The sequence below is a fragment of the Notolepis coatsorum genome, assembly GCF_963971535.1.
Source record: "Notolepis coatsorum genome assembly, chromosome: 7".
Taxonomy (NCBI): Eukaryota; Metazoa; Chordata; class Actinopteri; order Aulopiformes; family Paralepididae; genus Notolepis; species Notolepis coatsorum.
In genome coordinates this window covers 123,825,284-123,837,380 of record NC_140171.1, presented here as the reverse complement: position 1 = coordinate 123,837,380, position 12,097 = coordinate 123,825,284, and the positions used below count along the sequence as shown (strand labels likewise).

General features: G+C 45.6%; 1 protein-coding gene across 1 annotated transcript in view; it reads right to left on the bottom strand.

The window, feature by feature from the left end:
• The window catches only part of LOC311231748 (germ cell-specific gene 1-like protein), a gene marked incomplete at both ends in the record, with an annotated part of 98,975 nt that extends 87,169 nt beyond the window's left edge, over window positions 1-11,806 (bottom strand). The window contains one exon of the mRNA XM_084318371.1: window positions 11,518-11,806. Within this exon, the coding sequence (XP_084174497.1) occupies window positions 11,518-11,806 (289 nt within the window). The remainder of the gene's footprint in view (window positions 1-11,517) is intronic.
• Between the last annotated feature and the right edge of the window lie 291 nt (window positions 11,807-12,097).

The following is a 12,097-nucleotide window of genomic DNA, read 5'->3' as shown; positions in this document are numbered from 1 at the left end:
CAGCTAAATGACTAAATGTAAATGTAAATGTTTTATGTTTTTATGGAAATAACCATAACGTTCCAAGGAAAGGTACCACGTTTCCAGTGTGTAGTTTTTCTTCTGAGTCGAATGCATTACCGGGGAAGAGATATCGTGTATCAGCCAGTACGATGAGTAAGATATAAACAACACAACGCAGACTTCACGGGAGAGATTACTGGCTGATAAACAGGATTATCCAACAACTGGTACCTGGTGTATCTAGTTAGGTTGGCTTTATATGCTCTTCCTGGTTACTGTTTAGATTGTCAGTCAATCACTGAACCTACCTGTGAGTACACCGTTGTGAGTAAACGCTTATCGCTCCTGCCATGTAGGATAAGTTAGTTCATTGTTGATAGTATTTACCGTGCCTGCATTATCGTTTGTATAACCTTTTTATGTGCTTATGTAGCACCGTCGCCCGACGTGTTTTGTTTTGTGCTATGTTTTGGAGACAGTGTTTTCTCCCCTTTGCTTTCCCCATTTTGCCATACAGTTCAGTTTATGTCTTTGTGCGATAACGTGTTTTGGAGACAGTGTTTTCTCCCCTTTGCTTTCCCTCTTTTGGAGACTAGAGTATTCTCCCATTTTGTTTGTGCGCCGTTGTCGGCGCGTATGCCTTTTGGATATTTCAAACAATAAATAAGTAACATTTTGTTTGAGAATCAACACCTGCCTCTCGTCTATCCGTCCTGCACTGCACCTGGCTCCAACACACCTACCTAACTGTAACAGGTATAGGCAGGAATAAAAAAAAAAACAATAAGTGTAAGTAATAAGTAATATCAGTTACAGGACAATAGAATAGAATAGAAGTAAACAGTAGGGGAAATAAAAAGGTGTAGATGAGCATTAGTCAACCAATTAATGTTAAAATCTCCCAAAACTATACTTTCCGAATTAGTATATATATATTATATATATATATATTATATATATATATATATTATTATATATAATATATATATAATAATTCAATCTATTATTATTATTATTATTATTATTATTATTATTATTATTATTATTATTATTATTATTATTATTATTATTATTATTATTATTATTATTATTATTATTATTATTATTATTATTATTATAAGAGTGCCAAGTGATCAATAGACTTTAGCATCAGCTTATAGAGGTATATAAATCCCAATCACAACAAAGGAATTGTTAGACCCACAATCTATCTTTAGTGCAATACATTCAAAACATGTAGGCATGGTAACAAGATGTAAAGCAGAAATATAAAAACCACCATGTTTCTGAATGAGCCAAAAATAACTAGATCTGCTTGAGAGACTAATATATTCAAGTGATCAGTTTTGTGATGCTGGAAAATACAATTGCTTTGCCTTTTCATCTGTTTCTCCCATCCCCCAATTGTGTTGTTACGCCAATTCCCTCCTGGTCATTGCCACTGTTGTTCTGGGGAGGGTGTAGACTAATACATGCCTCCTCCGATACAGTCCCTTTTTTTTATACACTTTTTCTCCCATTTTCTATATTTTCTCCCATCCCAATTTCGTATCATCCAATTCAACCCTCCCCTGTCACGAACGCTGTTTCTTGCCTCCCACAAGCCGGCTGCAATGTGGACTAAGTCATACATAGCACAAGTCCCCTCCGGTACTTGAGGTAACAGCAGTCGCATCTTTTCACCTGCGCAGCTCGATCTCTCAGTGGCGAGGAGTAACGCGTGGGAGGCTCATGCTGCCCCCGACACTTCCTGATTCTACTGCGCAGGCGCACCAACCGACCTGTAGGAGTCGCTGTCCACAACGCCCGATCCCCACCCATCAGTTTCCCACCCCCTAATACGGCCAATGTGTATTAGTATGAACGACCAGCTAAACTGAAAGCAATGTGGAGCGCTGGGCTCGAACAGGCGAGCCCAGCGTCTCCGCATTCGTGGCGAGCGCCTTGCCCACTACGCCACGTAGCTGCCCCCGATACAGTCCTTATTTTCACCTGACAGCTACAGTAGGAGTTTCACTGGGAGAGCGTAACAGCCGTAACATGCATGGAGGTCCATGCTATCTCCGCCAAATCCCCTCCCTGCTGAACAGATGCCCCGACCAACCAGTAGGAGTCATTGTTGCAACGACGAGGACTTCCACCCGCGAACACTGCCAATTGTGTTAATAGGGACAACTGACCATGCCGGAGGTATCGCTGTTTGAACACGGATCCCTGTGGTGGTAGATGACTGATTAGACCTCTACACTACCCAGATGCTCCAGTGCTTGCTTAGACCTCTATACCCAGATACAACAGTGATTAGACCTCTACACTACCCAGACACACCAGTGATTAGACCTCTACACTACCCAGACACACCAGTAATTAGACCTCTACACCAGGGGTTCTCAACCTTTCTGCTGCCAAGGCACCCCTGTGTTTAATAAAATATTCCAGGGCACCCCTACATACGATAAAGACTTTTCCGGTCCTGTCTTTTTTGCTACAATGATGACAAAAGTGCTTGCTTTCAAAATAATGTTTATTTAAGAAACGGGGAAACACATTTGTGTGTATATGCATGCTATATAATGCACTATTAACAGGTGTTTCAGGTCTAAATGGCTTAGTACTGTTGACATTACACTGCTTGTAGTAGTAAATCAAATAGCATATTTCTTTAAATAAAATTACAGAAAATTATCACTAAAGTGCTATCTGTTGCAGCTGCACACTTTTCCATAAAAATAGCATATTTGGATAAGTGTGACCATTTCTCAAAAACTGAAAATCATGTATTTTTTTTTAAATACAGAAAAGGATCACCAAGTTACCATTTCTCAAAAAATATAAATAAATACAGAAAATAAGCACTCGTTCACTCAGTGGACATGTCTAGCTCAATGCGACCTACATTTTGTTTTCAGAGCTGTCATGGATGAAAAGCCAGCTTCACACAGATATGTGATGCTGAATGGTATCAACAACACCTTAACTGCTGCATCATGAGATACTTGGTACTCAGCACCACACTCTGAAACAAGCTCTCCAGGTGGTATCAGATGAGATTTCAATGAGTTCTTCCAAGAGTTTGGATGGAGATGTGTCAGGAAGCTTTGTCTCAATGTTGTCTGTAAAGGTTTTTTTTATCCAGAGTGGTCAAACATATCCAAATATGGTATTTTCATGGAAAACAGTGCAGCTGCAACAGATAGCACTTTAGTGATAATTTTCTGTAATCAAAAAAAAATAAAAAAAAAAAAAAAATTAAATTAAATCTCAAGGCACCCCTGGCAGCTCTCTGCGGCACCCCTGTTGAGAACCGCTGCTCTACACTACCCAGCCGCACCAGTGATTAGACCTCTACACTACCCAGATGCTCCAGTGATTAGACCTCAATACCCAGACACACCAGTGATGAGACCTCTACACTACCCAGAGTGACGCACCAGTGATTAGACCTCTACACTACCCAGATGCTCCAGTGATTAGACCTCTACACTACCCAGATGCTCCAGTGATTAGACCTCTACACTACCCAGAGTGACACACCAGTGATTAGACCTCTACTACCCAGAGTGACGCACCAGTGATTAGACCTCTACACTACCCAGAGTGACACACCAGTGATTAGACCTCTACACTACCCAGATGCTCCAGTGATTAGATCTCTACACTACCCAGACACACCAGTGATTAGACCTCTACACTACCCAGACACACCAGTGATTAGACCTCTACACTACCCAGACGCACCAGTGATTAGACCTCTACACTACCCAGAGTGACGCACCAGTGTTTAGACCTCTACACTACCCAGACACACCAGTGATTAGACCTCTACACTACCCAGACACACCAGTGATTAGACCTCTACACTACCCAGACACTCCAGTGATTAGACCTCTACACTACCCAGACACACCAGTGATTAGACCTCTACACTACCCAGACACACCAGTGATTAGAGCTCTACACTACCCAGACGCACCAGTGATTAGACCTCTACACTACCCAGAGTGACGCACCAGTGATTAGACCTCTACACTACCCAGATGCTCCAGTGATTAGACCTCTACACTACCCAGAGTGACGCACCAGTGATTAGACCTCTACACTACCCAGAGTGACGCACCAGTGATTAGACCTCTACACTACCCAGAGTGACGCACCAGTGATTAGACCTCTACACTACCCAGACACACCAGTGATTAGACCTCTACACTACCCAGACGCACTGTGATTAGACCTCTACACTACCCAGAGTGACGCACCAGTGATTAGACCTCTACACTACCCAGACACACCAGTGATTAGACCTCTACACTACCCAGACACACCAGTGATTAGACCTCTTCACTACCCAGACGCACTGTGATTAGACCTCTACACTACCCAGAGTGACGCACCAGTGATTAGACCTCTACCCTACCCAGACACACCAGTGATTAGACCTCTACACTGACAAGACGCACAAGTGATTAGACCTCTTCACTACCCAGTCGCCCCGGAAAAGACTTCTAATGTCCAAATTAATCAATCTAAGCCTTTTCTGGTCTTAAACGTATAAGGATTATTTAGACAGAATAGAGTAAAACTCGGATAAGCATTCAGTCTGGTCCAGAGCAGAATTACAGGGAATAACACGGGAACTCTGAGATGCAGCAGACACAGGATCAGAAATAAATTGCTTTACCTCCATTTGAATGAATACCGTCCTTTTTTAACAGGTCATATTGAATTTAAGGCTGTCAATCGATTAAAATATTTAATCTGATTAATCGCATGATTGTCCATAGTTAACCAGCTATTAATCGCAAATGAATCACGTATTTTTTATCTGTTCTAAATCTACCTTAAACTGATATTTTTCAAGTGTTAATACTCTTATCAACATGAGAGTCGACAAATGCTTGCTTTATGCAAAAAATGCATGTTTATTTATTGCCACAATGAGAAATACTGTCCAGAATCTTCAAGTAACTCAGATGTGTAAACTGCATTGTAATAATAAAAAAAAAAAAAGCCCAACAAAAAAAATAGCAGATGGGCATACCAATTTACTAACTGTAACATTACATAGTAATGATTACTAACACAGTAGTGTGTTGAACTTTACACTTGAACTATTCATCGGAATTTTTTTGTTTAAGCAGCCATTTAACACAAAAGGATGATCCTCATGCATTGCAAATTTGCATAAAATTCTAAACAAACAAAATAACTTAAAATAAAATAATAATTTAAAACAATGAATAAAGTATGCATGAAATAATAGCCGAAAGAAAAAGTTAGGAACTTGTTACATTTACTCACACAAGGGCTGAGGACTCGCACCCCCCGCCCCCCACCCTCTCTCTCTCACACACACTCCCAGATCTTTCTCTTTTGCCCCTTCCTCATCTCTCTCTGTGAAGCTCTCTCTCGCTCTCTCTCTCTCTCTCTCTCTCTCTCTCTCTCTCTCTCTCTCTCTCTCTCTCTCTCTCTCTCTCTCTCTCTCTCTCTTTCTCTCTCTCTCTCTCTCTCTCTCTCTCTCACACACACACACTTTGAGTCAGAAACAAACCTAGTATCAATGAGAGTATCAATAATACACCTGAGTGAAGTCTAGTAAAAAAATATATATATTTATCGTTAAACTTTAGAAATAGTGGCGGTCAAATAATTTTGCGTTAACGCATTAATAACGCGATAACTTTGACAACCTTATATCCTGCTCCCCTAGCGAGGGCACCGTAGCTACACAATTTGACTGGGGTCCTTTTTTCCGTTGGGTCACTCATGCTGTATACGTCATCATACGTGGCTTGACTTCACGGTGATAGAGTCATTTACATTTACATTTAGTCATTTAGCTGATGCTTTTATCCAAAGCGACTTACAAGTTCTGTACGACAAGTCATCAGGAAGGGCACAACTCTATCAGCTGAGTAACAATGTTCATCAAAGTGTTGAGTGCTACAGTGTAGGTTAGTTTATTAGGAAAAGTGCATGACAGTAAGGTTAGTTAGGGTTAGATTTTTTTTTTTTTTTTATTTCAGATAATGGTTGAAGAAGTGCGTCTTTAGTCGACGGCGAAAGATTGGACGGGTTTCGGCTGTCCTAACTGGGGTGAGTAGTTCATTCCACCATTGCAGGTCAAGGACTGAGAATAGGTGACTTCTCTTTGATGACCCTCCCGGAGCTTGGATAGGAGTAGGTATGAGGCGGCCAGAAGATGCAGAGCGTAGGGGTCTTGACAGGGCGTGTAGTTGGAGACCATTGACCGGAGGTAGGCTGGAGCGGTTCCCTTTGCCGCACGGTATGCCAGGTCGAGGTCCTTGAAGCGGATTCGTGCAGCAATGGGGAGCCAGTGCAGGTCCCTAAGAAGTGGGGTGACATGGGCCGACTCCGGTAGGTTTGAGATCAGGCGGGCGGGCGCTGCGTTCTGAATGAGTCAGTCAGTGTTATATACAATGTGCACATATTACAAATAGGTACATATATTGCATATTCTTCACGCAATAACGGCAGGCTTATGTACAATGTGTACGTATTACAGTACATACAGTATATTACATCAAACAATATGCTCATGCAGAAAATATCTCATGACAGCCCAAGTCTAATGTACAATGACCAGCATGTCCAGCACCGTGGATAGCAGCCCTCCAACAGAGTTCAACTGTTCACCCCTCCTTACCTGCTCCAGAATTAAATAAATACAATGTCTGCAGGAGCTGAAAACGTAAATAGTTGTAATATACCGTATGTACCTATTTGTAATACGTATACATTGTAAATAGGTCTGGCAATCACCATGAAGAATATGTAATATGTACCTATTTGTAGTACACATTGTACATGAGACTGATGCTAGTATGGTTGTCAATATTCCAATGTACAGTTTTGCTTGTACAGTTGAGGTGGCGATCAACTGTGGGGGTGACATTAGGGGAACTAAGGCTCTCATTGACTCAGGGGCGGCGGGCAATTTTATTCACGTGGGATTGGTGAAGGAGTGGGGAACCCCAGTGGAGGATTTAGGGGTTCCCTTACCGGTTTACGCCCTGGACGGTCGGCCCCTGGGCAGTGGGAGCGTCACCCAGCGCACTGTTCCTTTACACATCCGGGTGGCGGGTGGGGAGTGGGAATGGGTTCAATTTTTTGTCATCTTTTACCCCTATTCTGTCATGGTGTTGGGTCATCCCTGGTTGTTGTCATGTGTTCATATAATTAATTGGAGCACGGGCGAACTCTCAACGGCGGCCGATGTCAAATCGATCGTCAGCGGGAGTTTGCCCAAACCCTTGTCTTCCCCCCCCTCTTCCCTTTTGTCTCCTCCCTCTTTCTCCAGGATAGTGGGGAGCGTGGCAGATTCTGATCTACCCTCTAATCCCGATTTGATAGGGGTGCCTGAGATCTATTGGGACCTGGCGGACGTTTTTAGCAAGACGCGTGCTAAAGCACTTCCGCCTCATAGATCATACGACTGTCCCATTAATCTTCTACCCGGTACCTCCCCGCCTCGCGGGCGAATGTTCTCTCTCTCACGCCCCGAAACCTTGGCCATGAACACCTACATAGAGGAGGCATTGCTTGCGGGGCCCGTCCACTTCCCCTGCCGGCGTTGGCTTCTTCTTTGTTGATAAGAAAGATGGGGATCAGCGCCCATGCATTGATTATAGGGGATTGAATGACGTTTCCATCAAGAACCGATATCCTTTACCTCTCATGGACACGGCCTTTGAGTGCTTACAGGGGGCACAGGTCTTTTCTAAACTTGACTTACGTAATGCATACAATCTGGTCAGGATTAGAGAGGGAGACGAGTGGAAGACTGCATTTAACACACCCAATGGGCACTATGAGTATTTGGTCATGCCCTTTGGTTTGGCTAATGCTCCGGCAGTCTTCCAAGCCCTGGTTAACGACGTGCTGCGAGACTTGATTGGGGTGTCGGTGTTTGTCTACTTAGATGATATCCTGATTTTTTCTCGCGATATGGTGCAACACCAAATGCACGTTCGGGAGGTGCTAGACCGTCTCCTCAAGCATCAACTATTCGTTAAGGCTGAGAAGTGTGTGTTTCACACGGACACCGTGTCCTTCCTGGGCTTTGTGTTGACGAAGGGCGATCTGCGCATGGATCCAGCCAAGGTGAGTGCAGTTTTGGACTGGCCACGGCCTTCGTCGCTCAAGGGGTTACAACGGTTTTTGGGCTTTGCAAATTTTTACAGGCGCTTTATTCGCAACTTTAGCGCCTTAGCCAATCCATTAACAGCTCTCACTAAGGCCTCTCTCCCTGGCTTTGAATGGTCGCCTAGGGCTGAGTCGGCCTTCTGCAATCTTAAACGTCGTTTTACATCCGCTCCTGTATTGATCCGCCATGACGCAGAGGTTCCGTTCATTGTGGAGGTGGATGCCTCTGACATCGCGGTGGGGGGGGGTGCTCTCTCAGAGATGCTTAAAGGATGGGAAAGTGCACCCGTGTGCTTTTTTTTCTCGCCGTCTGTCACCAGCCGAGCGTAATTACGACGTGGGTAATCGGGAGTTATTGGCGATCAAATTGGCACTGGAGGAGTGGAGACATTGGTTAGAGGGGGCGACACATCCTTTCATTGTTTGGACTGATCATAAGAACTTGGCTTACATCCAAGGGGCTAAACGCCTTAACGCTCGCCAGGCCAGGTGGACGTTGTTCTTCACACGATTTCGATTTACCATCTCCTATAGACCCGGCTCCAAGAATATCAAACCTGACGCTTTGTCGCGCCAGTTTGATCTTCCTGGTCGGGAGGAGCAGCCCCATCCCATTATTCCACCGGCCTTGATTTTGGCACCCGTGTCTTGGGGCATAGAGAGGGTGGTAAGGTCGGCGCTAACGCGGGAGCCCGATCCAGGTGGGGGTCCTCCGGGACGGTCGTATGTTCCCAAGGTGGCGCATGCGTCATCCCTCACCAGCCACCCAGGGGCAACCAGGACCCTGGAATTTATCCGTAGGAGGTTCTGGTGGCCGACAGTGGAGGGGGATACGCGTTCCTTTGTGGCGGCCTGTCCGGTGTGCGCACGTAGTAAGACCTCTCGACGGGCACCGGCGGGTCTCCTCCGACCACTTCCTATTCCTAAACGACCCTGGTCACACATATCTCTGGACTTTATTTCTGGTCTTCCCCTTTCGGACGGGTTCACCACCATTTTGGTGGTGGTGGATCGGTTCTCTAAGGCGGCTCACTTTGTCCCTCTCCCCAAGCTTCCATCGGCCCGGGAGACTGCTGATTTAGTTATATAGCATGTCTTTCGGGTCCACGGGCTGCCAGTGGATATCGTGTCGGACCGGGGTCCTCAGTTCGCCTCCAGGTTCTGGAAGGCGTTTGCCGCCGGCCTCGGCGCCTCTGTCAGTCTGTCGTCTGGGTTCCATCCGCAGTCGAACGGGCAGACGGAGCGGGTCAACCAGGATTTGGAGGGGGTCTTGAGATGTTACGTTGCCGGTAGTCCGGCAACGTGGAGTAGGAGGTTGGCTTGGGCTGAGTACGCGCGTAATACCCTTCTCTCCTCTTCTACCGGTATGTCTCCCTTTCAGTGCCAGTATGGTTTTCAACCTCCTCTGTTTCCCGAGCAGGAGCAGGAGGCGGAGGTGCCCTCGGCCCAGGCACATGTGGCTCGCTGTCGCAGGACGTGGAAACAGGTTCGGAAGGCGCTACAGAAGGTTTCGGTTAGTACCCAACGGCAAGCTAACCGTAAGCGTCGTCCGGCTCCAGTTTACCGTCCAGGGCAGCGGGTTTGGCTTTCCACCCGGGATCTCCCTCTCCGGGTGGAATCCAAGAAGCTGGCTCCTCGCTTTATAGGACCATTTAAAGTGATTCATCGGGTTAATCCAGTGGCTTACAAGCTACGACTTCCGAGCTCTATGAGGGTTCATCCGACGTTTCATGTGTCCCTGTTGAAGCCATTCCTCTCATCGCCCTTGGCCCCGCCACTGCCTGTGGTTCCTCCGCCCCGGTTTATTGGCGGTCAACCCATTTACACGGTGCGGAGGATACTGGGTTGTAGGCGGAGGGGTAGGGGGTTTCAGTTTTTGGTGGATTGGGAGGGGTACGGGATAGAAGAGCGTTCTTGGGTGCCTCAAAGGGATATTTTAGATCCCAGCCTGATCGTTGATTTCCGGCGGCTGAATCCCGAGGCCCCTAGGTGAACGTCTGGTGCCGTTCGTCGGGGGAGGGTACTGTTACGTTCTGGACACCGACTGAGGTCGGTGACCACCCACATTCCTGGCATATGTCACTGGGCTTGTCACCTGTCCTTTCCCTGTCAATTAGTGCTGTCACTTAGGGGTGGTTCCTGATTGGCTGTCACGGGGGTGTGTGTGGAATGTTGGTATTTGGTGTCTATGTAAACTACCTGTCTTCTGCTTGTTCATTGTCAGGTCTTCACTAATTGCGTTCAGGGATAACGCGGACGGTTCAACTCTGGACCTCCAATAAGCTCCTATTTACCTTATTCCTGCCTGTGCTATTTAGAATTTACTCTGTGTTCTTACTATTAAAGTCGAACCTGTTCAAGAGTAAACACTCTCCGTCTCTGTGATTGCCTTCACCCATTGGAATTCACCTACCTCCATTCCTGACATAAAACCATATATAAAGTAAACACTATGTTCCCATTAGTTGTAGTGTAGCTTGCCTTGTACTGTATTTGTAAATCTGGTATGTCATAAATGTATAGAGTACTGTCTATCTGTATGGCATGTATATCTTGTATGTTATGATGAATTGAAAATGGGGGACCCTGATGTAAACAAGACGAAAGTCTTTCTCTGGTCTGCATCCCCTTAACAATTGTGTGTATTGAGCTGTACTGTATGCGTGTAGCCTTTTTACAACGCATCCGCGTTTCCGGCGCTCTGATTGGCCAGGTCATGTGACATGTGCGCCCAATAGCGTGTTTGCCCATTTCCGCGTCGAACAGCCTGCAAACTACCTGGCGTTCTATAGCCCTGCTCTAAGACAAACTCTAACCTTAACCAACTTCGAAAGAGTGCCTAAGCTTAACCGGCGAAAGAACTTGCCATCACGCTCTAAGACAAACTCTAACCTTAACCAACTTCGAGTGCCTAGAAACTTGCCCCACGATTGGCGCTCATGTCACATGACCTGGCCAATCAGAGCGCAAAACGGGAACCCGGAAACGCGGATGCGTTGTAAAAAGGCTTCACGCCGCGTACTGTATTGTACCCATTCTGCAATCTGTTAATACAATTTCCAATCAATCAATCAATCAATCAATCAAGCAATCAATCAATCAATCAATTCAATAGCATAGTTGGTGTCGTTTTTCCATTTTCATCCATGAATCCATGACTGGTAATTTATGCAATATGAAATAACCAATGTAGCCTATAGCCATTATATTATGTAATTATGAAGTATACAGCCAAATAGCCCAATAAGGGGCGCGTCCATGGGGATAGGTGCAAATACATGCGTGCACACACACACACTGTGACACACACACACACACGCACGCACGCACATGCACACGTTATGCTCTTACTTTCATCGAGGATGTTTTCTTCACATGACAACCAGATCCCGGTGTGGAACTGCCTGAAGAGAAACCTGTCGTCGCCCGTCTCCCAACTGTACACCACTTTATTTGGGTCCGTTTCGTTGACTCCGTAATCGATGCAATTGTGCGTCCGCAGTCTGCTGCACTTTGGCTTGGGGACTCTCTGTGTGCCGACACACCAGTACGTTGTTATAAACGCAGTTATTGAGAAGAGCAGGGCGAAAAAGTTCAAACCCACGGAGAACAGTGCTCTGCACTTGCGACTGGTCTTCATTGTCCATGAAAAGTATATACTTGCGTTGTTGCGTATAATATACCAAAGAGTTCATGCCATGGACGCAAAATTAAATCCAGCATATATCACCAAGTGCAACTAGTCGGCTAAATGTCCCCTTTGCTTTGGCACTATATATACCCAGTGCCTCTCCATTGAAATACCGGCTTTAGATAGAACCAAGATTGAGTTGTTTATCTTCATGACATTATAAGCCAGGATCCTTCCTCCCTTTAACATGAGGTGCCTGAAAAGGACACGGCATGCCGCCCGTGCGATGTCGCGCTGTGT